Genomic DNA, 22,129 nt, shown 5'->3' on the forward strand with positions numbered 1-22,129 from the left:
TCTGTAATGATAGCTACTTTGTATTGAGCATCCTCAATTCTATCCTACAATTCTGGGACTAGTAGTGGAAGCTTTACGTATAGCATAGTATCTCTTTTAGTGCTCAACACAACACCGTATGGTAACTGTAATTACATTCAGTGTATAAATCAGTTAACAGATACTCAAAGAGGCTGGTTGATCTGATTTACTAAGTCAAACCACTGGAAAGGAGAAGAATCCAGATTCAACTCAATATCACTTCCAAGCAGAGGCTTTCCTTTCCTTTCTGCTCAGAGCTAGCACATTATTTCATGTCCTTAAGAATGGTGGGGAGGATTACGAAAAGGTGGGGATCACTGTGTAACCTGCCCCTCCAGCAAAGCTAACAAGGAAAAACGCCCTGATAAAATCTATATTTGTATAATTTTTTAAAAATCTATACTTGTATTTTAGACCACCTGAAATCCCTGGGCTTCATACACTGTTTTTGCAGTTTTTATGTATCAAATATAAGGTACAAAATAAAAAACAGATGTTTAAGAAGCAAATTACTTCCATTCTACTCATATTGTCTCTCATACACACACACAAATCAAAAATGACATGAAACAGGAAAAACATAAGGACTTCCTTTGCTTTGGAAAAACAACCAAAGAACGAGAAGATTTAAAATGCAGAAAAAAATATTTTTTCATAGTAGCTAGGATGCCTTCAGTAGGCATTAAGACACATTTCTGTTTATAACCCTATTAATACAGCCATATTTTTAGTCTTATAAAAATCAAGTCTCCCAGTAAAAATGGTATTTTACCACACTAATCTTTAAATTCCATCACTAAAAATGGAGACATACACACCAATTTCTAACCTCTTGGAACATTCTGCAGGATAGATTTTAGTCACTGGAATGAACAGCCGCTCAGAGAAACAGCCCTGCTTCAACTGTGGTATGTTTTGGTAGTCGATATTCTTGTTTTCCAGGAGAAAGATTTCATGAGCATAAACACTGGACTCCTCACGGTTTCATCGATCAAGAGAACGTTTCTGAGCAGCTTCTGAGCAAACGTTTCTTAACAGGTTGATCACAGATCTGGGGTCATCACTCCTCATAATGGCACTGCCAGACACAATCATGTTAGCTCCTGCCTGGAAGAAGTAAACACTCAGGTTATCCTTCAAAGGAAGATGCAGAGAAGCTTAAAACAATTTCTGGACTAGAGTTTCTACCCTTGCATTCGTCAGTGCTTTAAATGCACGAAAGCTACCTTGAGATGAACAGACTTCAAACAGTCTAGTTCCATGAACAAATAAAATGCTTAACAAATGAAAACATAAAATGATTTTTAAATGTATTTAAGAAATCACTGGCTTTTTAATAACCACCTTTAAATAAACGACATTGAATCTTTGCTAATATTTAAAAAAAGATGTAAAAATCTTTTAATCCTCAACTTTATTAAAGTTTTTCTAAAATATGCCAGTGCCCCTAAGGCTACTAAAAAACAAATTATCTTTTAATCTTTGGACTCTGTAGTTGACCCTTGAACAATGCAGGGGTTACGGGTACCAACCCCATGTGCAGTCAAAAATCTGTGAGTAACTTTTTGACTCGCTCAAAATTTAACTACTAAAACCCTTCTATTGACTGGAAGCCATACCAATAACATAAACAGTTGATTCACACATATTTGGTACATGTATTACATACTGTATTCTTACAATAAAGTTAGAGAAGAGTGTTAAGAAAAGCAGAAGGAATTGGGGTTCCTGGGTGGCTCAGTCGGGTAAGCATCCGACTTCAGCTCCGATCAGGATCTCACAGTTTGTGAGTTTGAGCCCCATGTCGGACTCTGTGCTGACAGCTCAGAGCCTGGAGCCCGCTTCAGATTCTGTGTCTCCCCATCTCTCTGCCCCTACCCCACTCGCACTCTGTCTCTCTCTCAAAAATAAACATTAAAAAAAAAAAAAAAAAAAAGACAAGAAAAGTGTAAGAAAAATACAATTACATTAGTATAACAACAACAACAAAATCCACATAAAAATGGACCCAGGTAGTTTAAACCCACGTTGTTCAAGGGTCAACTGTGAAGGAATTGATAGACCATTATTGCTAAAGTGTGAAACTATAAAATACAGCAACATTAAATAATTTCTCCTTTTGACGTCAGAAAGAATGAAGCACTTTTTCATGTATTACTTCACTGCATTCCAGAAAGGCTTTGAAGGGCTTAAAAAAGATATTCAATATACTTTTAAATGTGGAAACAAAGAAATCAAAGAGAAAAAGCAAGTAAGGGAAGTCCAAATTTAGCTCTGCACTCCCAGGATTTGACTTGAGGGAAACCCAATCTGTCACGTGATCCACTTCCGGAACAAAGTGGCAGGAGGCTACTGGGAGAGGCAGCAGAAGGGAGGAAAATTCCTCCCAGGAGACACCGTCACTCTGTGATACAGTGTACATCTCCAAAAACATTCCTTCCAAAAAAGTAAAAAAAAAAAATTAGTTTTGTAGGGTTACAGCCTAACATGGTTTTAATGTAAGCAGGAAAAACGCCCAAAGGCACAGCACAGTTCAGTAACAAGAAATCCACAAGTAGTCAAAGGACATATGTTCACTAATCACCCGGTCAGCTCCTCTTGCAGAAGTATCTCACGGCCACGGCTTTTGACAAGTATCAAGCAGAAGAGTGTGGCATTTATACAAAAAACTTAAAATGCAGATTAGACCATGTTGCTTAAATAAAAACAGGCCACATAAACTTCAATGACCTGCAGTGTTACAGGAAGGCTGGTGCCCTCTTGGGAAGCTCAGGGCTTCATTAACTCAGCTCAGCTGGCTACTTGGGAAGACTCATCCCCCCTCACGTAGAGGAGGACCACAGCTACCCAGAAATCAGACCAAAATTTACATCAGAAATGGCTCCAGTCAGTTTTTACAAGGGACAAACCAATAACTAATACACCTAAGCTATACAAAATCACAATCTTTTCACTTTATAAGCAGGTAGAGATTTTCTTTCCCTATTTTGGAAAAATGTCTTACTCCAAGGCCTAGAACTTAATGATCTCCCAAAGGCTGGCATTCAGCATGTTCTTTTTTAAAAATAACTTCCTTCAGCATTAATGAGATAACTGAGACTTACTTTTTAATGATTATGTGATTTGAGAATATTCACTTACTGCTCTTCTCATTGTTCTACATTTGAACAAAAAAAATACCTTTCCCAGAAAGAAAGGCAATTTAGGAAACACAGGAAATCTGTTTGGCGCACAAGACAATGTCCTAGACATTAAATTTGATAGGAAACTGGTCTGTGACCAGTTCAGCTGTGGCCTGAAGAGCAATCTCACCTCTGCACATTTATGGATAGTGTCAGGACCTACTCCACCATCGACCTCTATGTCCAAGGACGGGAACTGGGTCCTCAACCAATGAACCTAGATATACACGAAGAAATAAGTGATTCCTAAGGTGGATATTTCCTAAGGGGAAAAACAACCAAATAAAAAATCAAATAGCCAAATACTAGCCACTAAAACAGGATTCCAAGTGTCTCACACAATAACTTTATTTTTCTTTCTTTATTTTAAGTAGTCTCTATATCCAACATGGGGCTCGAACTCACAACTCAGAGACCATGAGTTGCATGCTCTTCCAACTGAGACGGCCAGGTGCCCACCACACAGTTAACTTTCTACTAATACAAATTATGATCAGGGATACCTTCCTTTTTAATATACTGAAACAAATTCAGCTTCATAAAAGCAAGGCTTATTCTTCTGGGGGAATGGCACTGAACTTGTCATGGCTTTGCAGAGAATATACTTCATGCAAACAAGACAAAGAAAAAACCTTCAATGTTCAATGAAAAGAGATCTCCCAAGAGATCGAAAGGCTACAGGGATAATGCCTTTGACAGAAAATTTCAAGATTAAGATGTGATATTTTTCCTGATTTCCACGCTAAATCTCATACAGCATTTATCACACCGTACTCCAGCTATCTGCAGGCATCCCCCCCCCCCCCCCATCTTCAGAACAGGACATGGCTAAATACACAAGTGGCTCAATGCAGGCTTACCGAATGTGCACACACTATAAAAGCCTCACCCCAAAACCAAATATTTCTTTACCTTTGGCATCATATCTTCCATGAATTTCTGCCCTCCAAACCCAGGTTCCACTGTCATAACCAAGGCCATATCTATCTGATTCGCCCATGGTGCCAAATACTCAACTGTAGTTCCTGGTTTGATGGCAAGGCCAACCTATAACAGAGACAAATTTGCTACATCACATTAATAATTATTTCCACATTATATTAATATGGCATGTCAGACCCAGTAGAAATATCTATTGTTTAAAAATTCATTTTTAATATTTATTTATTTTAGAGAGAGAGCGCAGCGCTAGCAGGGGAGAGGCAGAGAGAGGCAGACATAGAATCCAAAGCAGGCTCCAGGCTCTGAGCTGTCAGCACAGAGTGCGACACGGGGCCTGAACCCCCGAACCATGAGCACATGACCCAAGGCAAAGTCAGATGCTTGACCGACTGAGCCACCCAGACACCCCTAGAAATATCTATTCTTAAAGAGTAGAATATACACAGAAATGGAATGCATAAGTTATTCAAACTATTTTTTAAAAGAGTCAACAAGGCTACCCAAATGTAAATCTTCCTAAAAGGCAGTACTTTTCAGAAAACATTAGGGGAACATAGAAATCCTGTCTAACAGACAACTTATAGTTCAACTCTGATTTCTCAGCTGAAAAACAACTGCTCAAGTCTGGTCTTCTCTGCCTATCACTTCCTGTCTTCTAATGAAACGTCCACACCAAGAGTGAAGAGTATTAAAACGTTATGGTCACTGTTGGCCCCTCACCTTCATCCCATTCTCCCGAATGTCTTTTATCAAAGCCCCAGGGTTCTCAGTAGCCTCAAGATGAAAGGTATATTGATTGGCTCCTGCTACAGCCATTGGTTTTACCCACTGTTCCGGCCTGGACACCATCATGTGCATATCTAGAAAGAAAAGACACATCTCCTGAATACTACTGAAAGGAAGATACCTGCCCCATATTGGGGAGGCCACCCTGCAGTTTTGGCTGTTTTGGATATAAACTACTTGGCATTAAAAGAATTCTTAAATAATGACACTGCTGTATTGCTAGCTTCCTTTTAACTTGAAGATAAGGTTTTAGTTAAACTCATTTCTCAAAAAACCACAGTTTTCCACAAAAGGCATATGATGGTATATATGAAAAGGACTAGAATTCAGGAAACCTAGGTCCAGGAAATGCTAGTCTAAAAAAAACTCTCAACAGTCCTATTATCTATGCAGATTTCATTCCTCATTTATAAGAAAGCTAAATAAAGTGATTCTATAATATCTTATGGAGCACTTACTGCATCATTAAGAATTCTAGGCCCCAGGGACAGAGCATAAAAAACAGATAAAAATCTCTGCTGTTATGGGGATTACATTCTTAGTGGGGGGTGGGGACAGACCATAAAGAAACTAAGTTAATACAATACACACTGGGTTGGTAGCTTGGCCAGCATGGCTGGGCGGGAGGATCACAGGGGCACGGGATGAGGGGCCACATCCTGGAGCTCTGCAGGCCACTGGGTTTTATTCTGAACGAGACTTGGGGGGGGGGGGCGGGGGGAGCACTGTGGGATTCTGAGCAGAGAGGTGACAAGATCTAAGCTGGAAAGCCACGGTAGTCACCCAGGAAGAAACGACGTTGGCAGTGATTGAAACTGGCAAGCAGTGGCAGGATTCTGGGTCTGCTCTGCAGCTATGGCAGCGGGAGCTGCTGCAGGCCAATGTGCAGGGGGAGGGGAGCCCGAAAACTGCACCACGGGGGACGGGTCTCGAGGGAAGGACATGGTAACTGCAGGTCTGACACACATCCTAACTGTAAAGCTCAGATCACAGGGATCCGTTAGGGAGAGTGGGGGTGGCCTTCTTAAGGTTCTTGACTTGAAACATTAGACCATTTAACAAGAAGAGGGCGGCTTAAAAGTGGTTAAATCAAGAAATATTGCTGTCAAGAAGGAAACAGTAAATACTCCTAGGTCAGATAGATATGCTAAGAAGAGTTTTGAGTTTGTCTGTTTTTTGCTAGAGGAAGCATACCTCTGATACAGCTGAGCTACATTAAAGAAAAAATGTCTAGAATTCTAGACTCAACTAAGACCATAAAATGCCAATAAGGCTTTGAAAAATATCAGGAAAAGGGAATACTGCTTGACAAAGCCGAGATTAAAGTTTGTATTTCTAAACTAACAAAAGTGACAAAAATAGAACATATGTTAATAGGTAAAACATTGTTTTTAATTTTTTTTAACGTTTATTTATTTTTGAGAGAGAGAGAGACAGAGCATGAATGGGGGAGGGTCACAGAGAGAGGGAGACACAGAATCTGAAACAGGCTCCAGGCTCTGAGCTGTCAGCACAGAGCCCGACGCGGGGCTCGAACTCACAGACCGCGAGATCGTGACCTGAGCCGAAGTCGGATGCTTAACCGACCGAGCCACCCAGGCGCCCCAAAACATTGTTTTTAAAAGACAAACTCTATTTGGTGTTTCTTATTTCCTCTGTGTTGTAAGTAAGGAAAAATCAATCTGCTTTAAAATATCTACTCATTCCTTTCGTTAACAGACTGCTATGCCAGTCCACCTCCGGCGTGCGGTCACCACTGGGAACCCTCAACGGAGAGTGTTCAGGGAGCGACCAGTTCAGTGAGTCATGTGCCTGTAGGTAACAGACTGAGGTCACAGTTCTCGGATGTTCCAACATCAGCCTCCGCTTACACTGTTAAAAATTACTGAGGACCTCCAAAACGATGTTGATGTGAACTGTATTTAACACTGTTTAAAATGTTTTAGAAATTCAAACTAAGCAATTTTTAACTGTCTACTGAACTCATTTAAAAATAATAATAAATCTATCACATGTTAATTTAAGAGTGACCTTATTTTGTACTTTTGCAAGTCATTAATGTCTGGCTTAACAGAAGACCTCCATATTCTCACATGTGCTCTGCATTCAGTCTGTTGGAACGTGTCGTTTTATATGAAGGGAAAAAAGTACACAGAAAAGGGAGGGGTACATTGACAGCCTTTTTAGACCAGTGTGGATATTCTTCTATTTCTACCCCAGAACTCAGCAAGTGGGACTTTAATAAAGGTTAGCTGCAATGTGGAATCTGTAAACTCTACCAATGAACTTTTTGAGCTTTGTTAACTAAAAGCCACTGGCCTGTCCTAGTACACTTTGAATGGATCTCTGCAGTACTGGTTTGCTGCATTACATAGGACTTCCAAAGAGTGACACGTTTTATTATTTGCTATCAGAAATTACGCAACACCACAGATTTTATCACAACAGCTGTAAACAGGAGAAAGCTAATAAGCTCACAGAAGCAGATACAACTTCTTCAAAATTCAAATTTTCATTTGCAAGCTCTAATTTTATCAGTGGAAACAATAATTAATGAGGTATCTTCCTTGAAATGACAGGCTAACTTAGTTAACTTTCAAGAAAATGTCAGTAAAATACTGAACTCTGATAACCATAGTTCATCTATCAGTTTATCATTCCAGTGAAGATAAGTGTTCGTGAAAAAGGCAGCCAGTTCAGTTCACAACTCAGTGGCGCAAGTGCGTTTTCCTTGAGAAAGCCATCATCACGCAGTATACTGCGGAAGTACTTGATGTGTACTTCCTGCTTTGGCACACAAAACATGAAAAGAAATGCACCCAACCATCAGATTTACTGTAGTTAATAATTTGTACTGACCTTCAACGATATGTACCATGAATACATGGTGGTGAAGAATAATTTAACAACTACTTGGATAGTTCAATAGCATTGCTTTGATTCGGGCTAAGGAACCAACAGACAAACTCACCATTGCTTTTGTACCATCCATACAAATAATGACAAATAACGCTGTAATATGAAAATAGTCATCACCTCATGTTCCACCCGCAAGAGATTCCTGGGGTCTTCAGACCACACGTGAAGACCGCAGATTTAGATGAGAGCAAAGAAAACAAAAACAAAACACAAAACACCCAAAACCAAAGCACAAAAATAACAGCTTTTTCCCTATCACTTGATTGCTTACTGGTTATTTCCACTCAATACTGAGACTGAACAGTTCAGAACTATACCAGTTATGCATGCAACTTGTGAAATACTTCTTAGAATGTACACACGAATTATCCAACAACCAAGATCCAGGAATCAAACAAAAAAAAAACACATGTCTTAATATAAAAAGCAAAAGTCACAAAACCCAAACATTAAAGCATTTGGAGTCCGTTCATCTTTACTGTAGACCCACTTCTAGACAGACTGATTAGTAGCAAGTTTATTAGCAAATAAACTAAAAACAGAAAGAAAGAGCAGACTGTGTGTGGTTGTAGCAGTAGGACTGATACGAGAGGCACAAATGTAGGAGACACAAATAGCAATGAGAAGTGATGCGAGGAATCCAAGTAAAAGAAAAAAAAAGAAAAAAAACCAACTCCTTTTAAATTCATACAAAGCCAGATGCAGAGGACTCTGTGGCCACAGCACGGTGGGGGCAAACATGGCTACTTATTTCATTCACCTGATATTCATAAGAACAAATTTATTTTGGAAAATTCATTTTCTAAAATGTAATAAAAAAGTCCAGATCATCAGAGGATTACATTCCATTATTCGAAAATTTCAAAATGGTGAACAAGCTGCTGGAACATGGTTTCCCTCATGCCACATAAATTACGTGATAACGCACCCTTTCTTATGTGCAAAGTAGATGGATCCTATGAAGAAGCTCTGACCGAGAGAACTTCCTACAACGAGGGCAATGTTCCAGAATGGCACTGTACAACAGTCACTAGACTCATGTGGCTACTGAGAGCTCGCAATATGGTTGGTTAATGCCACTGAGAAGCTTCATCTTTCATTTTATTAACCTGAACTAACTTTAAATAGCTACATGTGGGTAGGGACAACCACATGGGACAGCACAACTAGAATTCTTCTCAAAATCGGCCCACAATATGCCAATAAAAAATACCTAAGTTTTACTAAATTCCAAGGTACTTAAGAACATTATTTATAAAAATTTGTTCAACTTCTTACGTACGAGACATTTGTCAGCTTCAAGCCGTTGCTAACTTAGCTTAAAAGAGCAGTAACAACATGTGGACTGAATTCACGTTCACGAGAATTAACAATTACACTAAACCCCAATCTTGTGTTTATGCTTAGCTCTACGAAAACCACAGTAAAACAAAGTGGATTAAATCCCTCCTGTAAAGGACAAAAGTAATCTGACTGAAGGAAGTTTGAAAAAGAAAATACGGAAGGTGGTCTGATAACTGGATAAAGGTTAATTTAGGATGGGGTGCTTAGAAAGGCTTCTCCCTGAGGAAATGCCAGTAATTCAGGGCCAAAATATAAAGCAGAGCCAGCCAAGTGAACAGTTTTCTAGGCAAAGAGATCAGCTAAAGTGCCAAGGCCCTGAAGCAAGAAAGAGTTTGGCTTATTACAAGCAGCCAGTGAAGACCCAGCACGGGGTGGGGGTTGGGGGTTCCAGATGAAATTGGAGGTTGAGAGATCAATCATCTACTTGAGCAACACATCCAGCGTCAGACAGCGTAACACCCACTTACCAAAGAAAGGGTCCTGGCCTAGCTGCTTTCGGAGGCTTTCTACCACAGGGTGCCCAAAGGTGATGTTGGGAACAAAATGCCTATAAGACAAACAAAATCTTACTCTGAAAATGTTTTCAATTCAATTTCTGTATTGTTCTCAAAAGCACTCTGATAGGGGTAAATGGGACCATCTGTGATTGCAGTATTTTTCCATGTAGTATTTAACATCATCAGTATTAAAAAATACTAAAAATATCTCAGTAATTTCAATTTTACAAAGCAGTATTTCCCTGATATTTCAACAAAATCAGACAGTGTCACAAGATTTAACTCCATCGTTTGTAATCTAACAGGTAAAAATGGAAAGACAACCAAATCCAAACTCCAAAAGTTTTATGACTTGCCCAAGTCACACACTAGTTAGGAAGTTCTGGACTCTGACATGGGTCTCTCAAATCCTAGTCTGTCATGGGCTGCCTGTGGCCACTTCTAATCCACTTCATTCAGTGGGCACTAAATCAGTTTAACCACCCATTACTGAGGGTTTCCAGCACGCCAGGTGTTGTACCTTACTTCATCTTCTCATCAGCCTTATGAAGTAGATGCTGTTATAGCCCCATCTGAAGAACACAGGAAAAATAACTTCCTTAAGTCACCCTGTTAATTATTTGCAGAGGCAGGATTCAGAGTAAGTCTTCCTGACATCTGACCCCAAAGTACTTCATGCCACTGACCTACTCGCTTGTCCTTCTGTTCTATCACTAGCTCATTTCAATATGTAACAAAACCCCCTCTATGCAAGTACCATGATATGGGAGTTCCTGCTTACCCTAGAAAAGTTTATAATCTCATTGGCGAGAAATGGCTAACACCCAACGGAATCCCTGGCCCTGCTGTTGTATTTGTTGGGGAGAGCCGACTCCCTTGACCTCCAGGTGGCCCGTGCAGCTGGTTCTCCCCAAAGGCCTGTGAATTTCAGTGATGTGTGTCACTGCAGGGCCAGGAGCTTAAGCGGTATTCCTTTTTTGCCCTCACTTCACCCTTTTGCCAATAGAGAAGCCATTAAGGGCTGGCAGAGTCACAGGATGGAAGGAGACGACGTCCCTGAAATTCTTCATGGAAGGACATTCAAGCTGAACTGTTACATGAATAACTGAACTTTATAACATTAAGTCACTGAACTCGGGGCTTTGTTGGTTAAAGGTAGTAGATATTACCCTGTATGAGGATAGCAAGAAAAGGTAAAGCCACAAGTGGGCCAAATGAGGCAAGCAGTATGGCACTTTAAAAGAAGGGAAGATCACGAGATTTAGAGAACAAAGAATTTGTAAAGATGGGAAAAGAAATGAAGCAAAGGCAAAAATAAGCAACTTATGTTCAAAGTGGGGGAGAGGTGGTGCTCTTCAGCTTGGTGAGGGTGAAAAGAACAGGAGGCAGAATATGTCACATCAAGGGTATCAAATGCCTGGCTCAGTGTTTGGACTCTATCCTGCTGTAAATATGAAGTGAGGTTTTAAAGCAAGAAACAAGCAGGCCCATTTGGTAGAGTGTGTCACTCTTGATCTCGAAGTTGTGAGTTCAAGGCCCATAGCAGACATTACTTAAAAAAAAAAAAAAAAAAAAAAAAAAAAAAAAAATCACAAAGCAATGAGAAAATAAAAAATAAAGTGGAAATAAAGTGGGAAGACAGCCTGGGCAAGGAACAATGAGAATGGAAAGGACGACAGATAACGCGTGACAGGACTTGTGAACTCATTAGATGTGAGGAGCTCAAAAGAGAAAAACCATGGTTAAGACCTTAAGCTTAGATGGCAGACCAATGAATGCTAATAAAAAAATTAAAACTTACACAGACCAGGCACCATTCTAAACACGTTCCATATACTAACTCATTAAAACCTCACAACTCTATGGTGCAGGTACTCCTATAATCCATATATTACAGACAAGGAAGAGCGCCTCAAGGTCACACAGCCCGTGAAGTGCCACAAGCAGGCATTAAACACCGGCAACTTGGCTCCAAAGTCCAGGCTCTTACCTATTACGCTCATCTGTCCCTCCACTGATAACGACAAAAAAACAAAGTCCAGGGGAGGTGAGACGAGTCAGGATTCAGGACACATCTGAGAGGGACCAGGTAAGGTGGACAGGTACGGACACTGGCAAACACTTTGGTCCTTGAAGGTAGGGTCTCTAGTATCTAGAAATCATTCCACCGTTTCGCTTCAGAGCAATGACTGCCAGGGGCATGGGTAAGATGCTCGTTACGTTCACCTGGAACTCAGAGGCGAGGGTCAGATAAGCAGACAGGGAGGCTTACTGGGTATCATACAGCTCTGGAATGAAAATCTGGATTTTGTTCACTGTTCTTTTAATTTGCTGCATGGCCTTAGAGTACTTTTGTTGCTCAACCTTAGGTTGCCTTTATAATTAAAACAGACATAAGAAACACATACCTCTTGAGAAAGCAGGAGAACAGAATAAATATACTTTTTACTTCACTGGGAAACAGAAGCATATCATGTAACACTACTGACTCCCCCAGCTGCATGACTAATTGTACTACAGTGCTCTAGGCTCACCACGAACACTAGAAGAACAGAAAGGTACTGATACCCTGACAAGAAACCAAAGGTTTATGGTTAAGCTGAAACAGAAAAAGGCAACAAACCCAAGCATGGAGTGAAAGGGTCCTAAATTTGCTTGGGACCACGTGTCACAAAAGGACTTACAGGCTCTATGCCAACCCTATGACACTAAAGAAGACCTGGGAATCTGAATTCTCAACAAATGCCCTGGGAGGTCTTTATGTTTATTTTGAAAGAGAGAGAGAAAGAGAGAAAGAGAGAGAGAGAGAGAGAGACAGAGACAGAGACAGAGAGAGAGCAAGGGTGCATGCACACAGGGGAAGGACAGAGAGAAGGAGAAAGAGAATCCTAAGCAGGAGGTTCCACGCTGTCAGGGCACAGCCAGACGCGGGGCTCAGTACCACAAACCAAGAGATCATGACCTGAGCCGAAACCAACATTCAGATGCTTAACTGACTGAGCCACCCAGGCACGCCAATGCCTTGGGAGTTCTTATCAGACCAGCTTGGAAAAAACATTATTTCACTCTAAGAGAAATTTCATCAAAGCAGTCGGCTTCACCATTGTATTATTCTGTCTTTTTCTTTGTCCTATTAAAGGTACTTTCTGCAGTCTGCAAAAAATAAAATACAATAAAAAAGTATCCCTTTTCCCCAGAGACTTAGTGAGATTAAGCTATAATTGTTTACAGCACAGGTATATAATTATTTTATCTCTCATCATCTTCTCTCATCAACCTGAAGCTCTGTTTCCAATTGTCATACAATCAATTTCAGAGAGATAAAACCTTTACCAGATCTTCCAAGATAAAGATGGTAAACGGAGGATTAAAGTTGATCTAAAATGGAGCAAGACTGTTGGGGTGCCTGGGTGGCTCAGTCAGTTGGGCATCCAACTTCTGCTCAGGTCATGATCTCGCGGTTCATGGGTTCAAGCCCCACGTCAGGCTATGTGCTGACAGCTCAGAGCCTGCAGCCTGTGTTAGATTCTGTGTCTCCCTCTCTGTGTGTCCCTCCCCTGATGGCGCTCTGTCTCTTTCTGGCTCTCAAAAATAAATAAAAGCATTAAAATTAAAAAAAAAAATTAAATGGAGCAAGTCTGTAACAAGAAAACATTCCCTGTGAATCAGAAAACACAATCTCATGTTTCCAAGGGCTGGCAAAAAACACAGAGGAGCAATATAGGGCAGATGGAGACAGAAGACAATTGAAGACCATCTAGCCTGGTTAATAGTGGTGGCTGCCATTCAGCTCCAGCCCATTGTGGCCTCATGAGGCTGTGGAACAAGCGTTAGCAAATCTTTGGATGTTTTTCAAAAGTCAGCAATCTAGTACTCATGTGAAATCTCCCCAGTTTTAAATCCTGGTAACTAATTTAGAAATTGCATATTTGCGGGGCGCCTGGGTGGCTCAGTTGGTTATGTGGCTGACTTCGGCTCAGGTCATGATCTCGCAGTCCATGAGTTTGAGTCCCACGTCAGGCCCTGTGCTGACAGCTCAGAGCCTGGAGCCTGTTTCAGATTCTGTGTCTCCCTCTCGCTCTCTGCCCCTCCCCCGTTCATGCTCTGTTTCTGTCTCAAAAATAAACGTTAGAAACAGACTTTAAAAAAAAAAATTGCATATTTACTCTGTTCCTACACTTAGGACTAACAGCACATTTCTGATCACTGTCCTGTCATGGCAGGTTTATATGCTTTCCAATGTTCTTTTCCAGCGAATTCATTTGTCCTTTTTTTTCAAATATCCAACCATACTAGTGCACCACCCCCCACAGTATTCCCAAAACTCGTTCCTGACCTTCAAGATGAAGACATTGTTTTAATCAGGAGAGAAATCGGGGACCTTAGGGGAAAAGGGGAAACAACAGGTGCATCCAAACTAGAATACTAGAGATTTTTAAAGGGACCAGGAAAAAGAACAGCATAGAGGCCGTACCTGAAGAGAAGGTAAGTTGAGGCTGGCCCCCACTTTCACACACCTGGCCTAGGAAACAATGTGGCTCAGCTAGCTTTGCCTCTTCTGGTGGGACATCAGGAAGAGGTTGAAACTCCCTAAATGTTTCCTCCTTTACAAAAGCGGATCAAAATACCTCTGAGCTCAAAACGTTGTGAAGATTAAAAGAGAAAGGTTTTAAAATGGTGTTTGGAGAATTTAATTTTGTCAAACCAAGATGTTACTTGGCAAAGGGGGAAAGGAGCCAATAAAAAACAAATATGTGTATCTTAATAAGCTCAGGGTCTGCCACTGGGCTGGGGGGGGGACAATGTGTTTCATCAGACATCCCTCTCTTTATGACAGAGCCAATCATTCATTCAACCAATTATAACTAAGCCTGTCACCGTGCTTCACCTGCAGAGAATTCAGAGGTGAGCCAAAGACACCCTACTTTCAGGGAGCTTACAGTACAGCAGGAGAGATGGGAAAATAGATAACAAAAGTAATTGTATAAATTATTAGTTATTCTTTGTGGACAGAGAATGTCTTAATCCTTCCCGATAAGCCCAGAACCCACAGAAGACATTTAACTTCTGAGACCACACAAGCTGTTGCAGCCTTCTAATCCTGGCTCCACCATTTCCTAACTAGAAGACCTCAGACAGGTGACTTAACCCCTTTGTGTCTATTTCCCCACTGTCAAATGCTGGTGACAACAACAGCACCAACCTCATAAGGTTATGTGAGTTAATTCACAAAGAACATTGAAAACACTTACATGCTCAAAAATATTAGCTACTACTGTTATCATTAATATTCTTCATTTGTGCACTGAAAAAATTATCTTCTCCATTCAGTTACTCAAATATGGCCCAAGACTTACTTAAAACACCAAATTGCTTTCTGTGTTAAACAGACTACACATGTACACATGTAGCCTGTTCTATCCTGAGGCAGGCGTCTCAGACACAAAATCTGTATCCCAGACATGAAAATGTACCTACCCATCTTTGAGGTACACCCTCCAGTTACCTGTGAAAGTTCAGAGCTTTCCAAAAATTATGTACGTGTACATAACTATGAATATGAATTATGTATATAACACAATAAAAATCAAGCTTTCGTGCGAGGTAATACTTACCAATCTTACACACTTAGCCTAGAATGCTTAGTACTCTAAAGTAAAGACTTTGCCATGATCAGTTGGGATACTTACTGACAACTGAGTCGGATATAAAAGAGAAACAACAGATTTAACCAGACAGAACAGAGGAAGACAAAACTCTTATAACAGGAGTGACATTAAAAAGAACAGGAAGTAACTGATCATCTTTTGTAAATAAAACAAATTTGCAAATTTGCACGAGGCCACACAGAAATTTTACCTGTTTAAATTTATTTTTTGACCCGGAACCCAAAGTAATGGCTGTTACTGCTTTAAGGCCAGTTATCAGCAGGGCTCAAGGAACTACTTGGCAAACCCAAGAAAATACAATTTGCAACTCTGTCACAATGTTGTGTAATCCTGAAAGTCCTACTGTCTTCTCAAGGTTAGACTCTGCATTTTATAGCCAACTTAAACTAGCATCATACTGACTCTGAACAATATCGATTATGTGCTATAACTACAGTGCTTAAAAATTACTTACAAAAAAACTGACCTCCCTGAAGAGCAGGGTGCCTGAAGAGAAAATAAACAGGAAAATCAAAATTCGAACAATGACACAACACCTAATAATTATTGAGAACTTACTATACGCCAGGCACTGTACGCTTTACATGTTGGCTTATTTCATCTTCCAAAATTGCCTAAGCGGTAGGTTCTATTGTTACTCCCATTTTTCACATAATGAAACTGAAGCTCAATGAGGTTAAGTGGCTTGTCCCAGGTGATCCATCAAATGGCAGAACTCGGGCAATCTCGCTACAGGTACCAAGCTCTTAATCGTTACACAAGTCTGTCTCCCCAGCTTTGCCACTAACTAGCTATATGAGCTTGGGCAAGTCATGCCTATCCCCTTGGGCCTCAGTTTCTCTAACTGAAAATGAGAGACGCGTCCAAGAGATTTAAAATTGCGTCCAGGTCCTAGTGCTTGGGCCACACGTTACGTGGGGGGGAGGGGAGGAAGTGGGGTTTGGGACGCGGTCGCAGCCCAGGCTGCCGCCTCAGGTTCGCTCCAGCCAGGGCCTCCAGGACTCCCACCTCAAGTCCCCTTTTCAGCACCGCGTTCAGAGTGCGGCGCTCCGTGGTACAGGGACGCCGTGCACCCAAAAGGCACTCAATAAAGGTGCGCCGAGCCCGCCCCGCGCGGCAACCCTGACCCGAGCCCCGCGGAGTTACCCGTCCATTACATCCAGGTGCAAATAATCGGCCCCAGAGTCCAGCATCCGGAGGCACTCAGCCCCTAAATTGGCCAAATCGCTGTTAAGGATGGACGGGCCAATCTTGCAGCCAGACGCCATGGTGCTGGTTCCCAAGAGCAAGTTACCCACGAGTCCTCCGGTAGGACGAAAGTGTCGCCCCGATTGGCTGCGCAGTTTTAGTCCCTTCCCGATAGCGTCTTCCGGACTCCACCGGAAGCAGCTGCCCGCAGGGAGGAAGTCCCTCCTCCCCTCGGGGGAGGGGCTGTCTGCCCGAGCGGTTAGGGGTGGGGCCTCTCGCCCGCAGGCCCTTGCCTCTTTCCTTCCGTTTTCTTTCTTGAAATAGTTTTTAGGTCTCCCAGCCCTCGCCGAACTCGAAGAGTTTCTAAATCTTTTTTTGCTTTACATCCCCCGGGTTCTTTTCTTCTCGGCTCTTGCCCTCACTTCACTTTTTGCTTCTCCATTGTTTCCACCTGTGCTGCTGTCCTCTCCTCTCCAGCGCTTGTGCTTACCTGTAAAACAACAGAACAAATAAATCCTTTCTTCTCATAGCTTTCTCCTTGAATTCTTCTTAGGAGCTGAAGGAGTCACATTTAGGGCGGAATCGTCGCTCTTCTAGGTACTAACTGGGTAACCCGGCGGTCACTTCTCCCAGTCTCCGTTTTCTCATCTGTTAGGACCCCTACCCAGCGTTTAGGGTTGTTGTGAGGATCAGATAGGTGAATCCAGGTAATGGGTTCAGCGCGAGACCTCGGGTGCCCAGTACAAAATGGTGGTGATTATTGTTATTACCACTCCCCTTCTTGGCTTCTGGCCCTCATCCTTATTCATTTCTTTTGTTTTTCCTTTTTATGGAGGTTCGTTGACAAATTGTAATACATTTATTTACTGTTCAGACCCAATCTGGAAGAGAGTAGGCATGTCTGTTCCTCTGCCAAATGTGTCTAAGGTCATTGGGTCAGGAAAAGGGGGCGGGGGGGAGTCCCGTGAGGGGGGGGAAAAAAGGATTTAGCAAGAGCATACCTTAGATGGTAGGGAATGGGCACTTTGTAATTGATTGAAAGTGGTAACTCGGACCCCGTGGTGGTCCTGGCCATGTTTAGAGGGCAACCAGTTTCTTCACATTCCTCTTGGGAAATCAGGTCATAATCGGGGCAGAGAAATCAAACCTGGGTACCTGTCTCCCAATATATCCATTCTGCTTTAGTTTGAAAGATAGGGGTGGAAAGCTTAAGTAAAACGGAGCTCATCTGGGGTTGGAGGGAAGAACTGGAGACTGGGGGTTGAGAAGAGACATCAAAGCACTCCCGAGGGTTCCAAAATGAAAACTTCTGAATGAGTTAACCTATTCCCTATGTTGAGAATGAGAAATGAAACTTGATCAGGCATCTTAAATGTTTTTAGCTTTATTTTATTATATGTGCATATTCAAACACAGAGGTCTTAATATCTTTCATAAATATCTTTCATAAACGTTTCAGTATTCATATGCATTTTTTCCATGCTCTTTGGTCATTCAGTATTCATCACAGACTTCATAGTCATCTAAGGGAAGTTGGCTGTGTAATCAATCTTTTGTTTTTACCTATAAAATGGCTAATAAAGGATTTTCATCCTGTAGTCACAGTGACTGTTGAAAAATATCATGGAGGTACATTGATCTGTAATGCTAAATGATCCTGAAATAATAGAAGTAAATTTGTCTTAAGCTTTTCCAAATACATTCTGCCCTTGTTTTTATTGTCCTGAGTGTCAAACCAAACTTTGTTTCTGAAATGCTGCAGTTGAGACCCACTAAAGTAAGCAAGGAAGTGGGACTTTCTACTCACTGCCAAGACAAGGCCATGGAATTGAAGTGTGAGGTCACAGGGCAACAGCATGACTCAGTGTGATAGCAGCAAATTCCAGAGGCTTAATAAAGTATCCTGTATAACTTGAGGAAGGGTATTTAGTTTGCATTTTGGACTGTAACTCCACTTATGACCCTTTTTTTCCCTCTTGGTCCCTATATACACCCTATTCTCATCTTATATCGTCTTACAGCTAGGCTGCAGAGTGAAGAATGTTCTTCATTGACTAAAGGGACAGGTACTAAAGAAGGGAGATGTCACCCTGCCTAATGTTCTCTTGCAGGCTTGAAATAGCAAGCCAGTTGTTCCCAGCCTAGCCAACAAGCCCTAACCAGACCCCCTCTCCCCAAACACCACATCATTTTTTTCTCCACCATTGTCCTGCCCATTCATGCCTTTTGCCACTATGGTTCTCAGTGACTTGTCCCAATGCACTTAGTAACTCAAGTTTCCTTTTTGGAAAAACCAAATAACTTATCTAATAGAATTATAAAAAGCAGCAAATACTGAAAAATGAAAGTAAAATGTTTTGCTATAGAAAATGCTGTATCCAGGATTTGAACTGCTTTAATTGAATCTGAGTGGTATAAATCTACACCCACTGTCATGGATGATACATTTTTATTCCAAGGTCTTTCCAAAGTTAATTTCAGAAGAAGCAACCTCTTGGTTTAGTCCAGTGTTTTACACATGGGAAGTAGGTGCCTGTTTTGATTTTTCTTTAAACAAGATAAATATCATTAAGCATCGTAGCTTAAGAAATAATCTAGTATTACCAATCTATATTTACCATATATAATAATTTTTAGTCATATACTCACTAATGTTTTGAACATTACAAAAACGTGTTATCTTGAACTTTTTTCTGATCTTCCCCAACTGTTTTTTTTTTTTTTAAATAGTTATTCTTTCAAACTCCAGGTAACAGTACTCCTGAGAATACATCTTGTGACAATCTTATGCACATACATATAAATACTTTATCAATTACACAGAAACATTCAACACATTACATTCAACATATTTAAGGGCACCTTAAATGGAACAGATGCACACATCTGCAAAACCTCAGCAGTCCCAGTCTGAAAACATTCCCACTCCGTAAGGCCCGGTTTCTCAGAGTGGAGGCTTTTTTGCAAGGTACAACAATACTTAGCTTATTAAAAAGTTTCCAACAGACTTCCGTACCACTAGAATGAAGGAGTCGGGCTGAAACGCAGACATGCCAGTATAATCGTGTTCAAAACAGCCCAATACTTTTTAAATATATATAAAGGTATTTAGAATTCTTGTCATTTTTTCAAGTCTTTTTTGACTCCTTTACTTTTTAAATATTTGATACGATTATACATAGAGAATTTGAATCGAGAACCAAAAAGCTGGAACAAAGTGCACACATATAGAGACTCATACAGCCCAGACACTTGTAATTACCAAACGTAAGGCCTCTAACACTAATTGAGCAGCATAATTTTTAACAGGCAAAATATATCAGCTTAGAAAGAATCATAAAGCCACCTTATACATATATTTCTGCACTCGAGAATTAATTCAGCATCAAGTAAATGATCTGAAAATTTTGTAAAATTTTGAAGAGGCCGTTTACCACCTCTGTTTTCTCAAGTTTTAGATGTGAAAGTTTTCATTTTGTCCATTATCTTTAACCCACAGGTGTCTTTCATTCTCTTAGGAAATGGGACACAAAACCCCAAATAATATTTGAAAGTATAAATCACAACATAAGCAATGCCTATTTAATAAGGAATTTTAACAACAAAAAATAATCCTCCTTTGTGATTTGGGTGAGTTTAGCAGGTCTCTCTATAAACATACTTTTCATAGCCAACGTAGTTAAAAGTTTAAGCATACAGAATGTATTTTCGATTCACTGCCATGTAATCAAAATCTATAACTTCAGTTGGAGGACTAGAAGATGCACACACACACGTGTGTGCATACACGCACCAATTTACGTACATATATGAGTTTTTATATGCTTAGTAGTTATGTAACAGTTTTCTAATGTAAACTGTTAAAATTTTGAAATTCAGTTTTGAACTATATGATGCCAAGCCCTACTACAGGATCAGTAACACACTGGATATGGCCTCACAAGTTTTCTAAGTTTTATGCTCTTCTTGAAGTAACTGAACTTCAGGTTAAAGTACACAAACCGACTGTGCCTATGAAGAGATTGCTCACTTTATCATTTCTCCTCATAAACATAGATGTCTAAAGGATCATAAGAATATGGTTAACACTGAGAAAAAGTTATTTTACCAAACCAATTCTAACAACAATAACCTCAATATCTAAAAATATACCCTCGAGGGCAGGCACAGGATACTGGAATCACATTTCCCAATATCTCCTCATCTTGGCATTGATGTGGTAATGGCTAGAAGTAGGAATACCATACATTTCCAGCTAGAATATTTACATTTAGTTTTCATTATAGTATAGGCTGTTCAGGTTCTTAATTCAAAATTGTGTGGTAATTTTTAGAATATTTTCTCTCTAACATGATTATGAAATGGAACGATCTTAGGGCATTAGCATTTTGATTTACAACATGCAAGGTAAATGACGGTTGAAAAATAAATATTGCAAAATCCACAGCTTTAAAAATAGTATTTTCTTTTTGTAAATGGCTGTATTGTTGGTCAAAGCAAAAGTGGCTGCAGGCTTATTTATTATTTAGTCTCCTCAAACTAATATTTTCCTTACTTATTATTTTTATGTAAATTGCTACACATACAGCCACCTGATTTAATATTTTTGAAACTATAAAAATAAACATTTGCATGAGATGTATAATGTGAGTAATCTCAAAAATTGCATTCTCTTTTTAGAACATATTATTTGTTAATATTCCTAGGTAAGCAGCTCCATAATAGTATATATTTTTAACTGCTCAAGGCTTTTTGAATCATAAACAATGTGCAGTGAAATGGCTCTTTCCTCTTATTCTTCCCTGGTTTTTATGGTCTTCACACAACCAAATTATCTTAGCCATTGATTTTTTAAAGGTGTTTATGAAACAATGTGCGCATTAGCAGCGAAATCTACTGAGATTTGTGTCACCCGTTGGATGTAAAGTGCTGTGTCTTCATCTTTTCTGAGCAAAAGTAGTCACCTTTGAGCAAAGCGATCCCTCCCACATCTCGTCTACACCTGCCACTCTTACAAGATCCAGAATTAAACATGAGACTCATCTAGGTCTACATCAGTCTCCCCCAGCTCAGTGGGCGTAAAAGTGAACTGGCTGGACAGCAGGGGGTTCTCCATGCCATTTTCCTCACTGATGTGAAGGACAGTGTCTCCGTGCTGTAGGAGGATGGATGTCTCAAGACCTGTGAATTCATCAGGGTCTGAGAGTTGCGTAGAGAGGGGGCTGTGTGCTGTAGCACCTTGCACTTCTGTGTCCTCCTTCTTTTCTCCTTCTTCAGCGGGGAGGGTCTCACTCTGTGACCAAAAAGATCATAACATCATGGAAAGGTAGGATAGGTGCCAGGGAAGAGCATCAAAAATATTGTTGTCTACCTGAAACCGGATAAGAAATCACACGGCCAGTCCCCAGTTGTAGCATTTGCCACATGTGAGCTCCTCTATGGGCCCTTTCAACTTTGTAAGCCTCTGTTTTCTAATCTGTAGCATGAGCGGGTTTTTTTGTTTTGTTTTGTTTTGCCCTCTTACCTTGTTTGTAGACTGTGAGGTAATAGGATGGGATGGTGTTACAATGCTTTTTAATTG

The 22,129-nt window shown here is 40.5% G+C and overlaps 2 protein-coding genes across 18 annotated transcripts in view; both read right to left on the reverse strand.

Annotated features, from left to right (window-relative positions):
* Positions 1 to 591: 591 nt before the first annotated feature.
* RPE (ribulose-5-phosphate-3-epimerase) lies at positions 592 to 16,741 on the reverse strand. Of its 6 annotated transcripts, none has more exons than XM_060623354.3 (7): positions 16,518 to 16,741; positions 15,827 to 15,846; positions 9,662 to 9,741; positions 4,866 to 5,005; positions 4,116 to 4,250; positions 3,334 to 3,420; positions 592 to 1,128 (listed from the first exon to the last, which is right to left on the reverse strand). In XM_060623354.3, exons 1-7 carry the CDS (start codon positions 16,626 to 16,628, stop codon positions 1,006 to 1,008), a joined length of 696 nt encoding a protein of 231 aa, XP_060479337.1. In that variant the 5' UTR covers positions 16,629 to 16,741; the 3' UTR covers positions 592 to 1,005. The 6 variants fall into 6 exon arrangements, with proteins under 6 accessions (XP_060479337.1, XP_060479336.1, XP_060479342.1 ...); XM_060623353.3 differs by having other exon boundaries at positions 15,815 to 15,846; XM_060623359.3 differs by having other exon boundaries at positions 15,815 to 15,846; positions 16,507 to 16,587.
* A 1,175-nt stretch (positions 16,742 to 17,916) lies between these two features.
* UNC80 (unc-80 subunit of NALCN channel complex) overlaps positions 17,917 to 22,129 on the reverse strand; it is a 230,940-nt gene continuing 226,727 nt past the window's right edge. For all 12 annotated transcript variants that reach the window (XM_078450930.2, XM_078450929.2, XM_078450927.2 and 9 more), the window contains one exon: positions 17,917 to 21,841. In XM_078450930.2, coding sequence (XP_078307056.1) covers positions 21,575 to 21,841 — 267 coding nt within the window. In that variant the 3' untranslated portion in view covers positions 17,917 to 21,574. The remainder of the gene's footprint in view (positions 21,842 to 22,129) is intronic.

This window comes from Panthera onca, chromosome C1 (assembly GCF_046562875.1).
Source record: "Panthera onca isolate mPanOnc1 chromosome C1, mPanOnc1 haplotype 2, whole genome shotgun sequence".
Lineage (NCBI taxonomy): Eukaryota > Metazoa > Chordata > Mammalia > Carnivora > Felidae > Panthera > Panthera onca.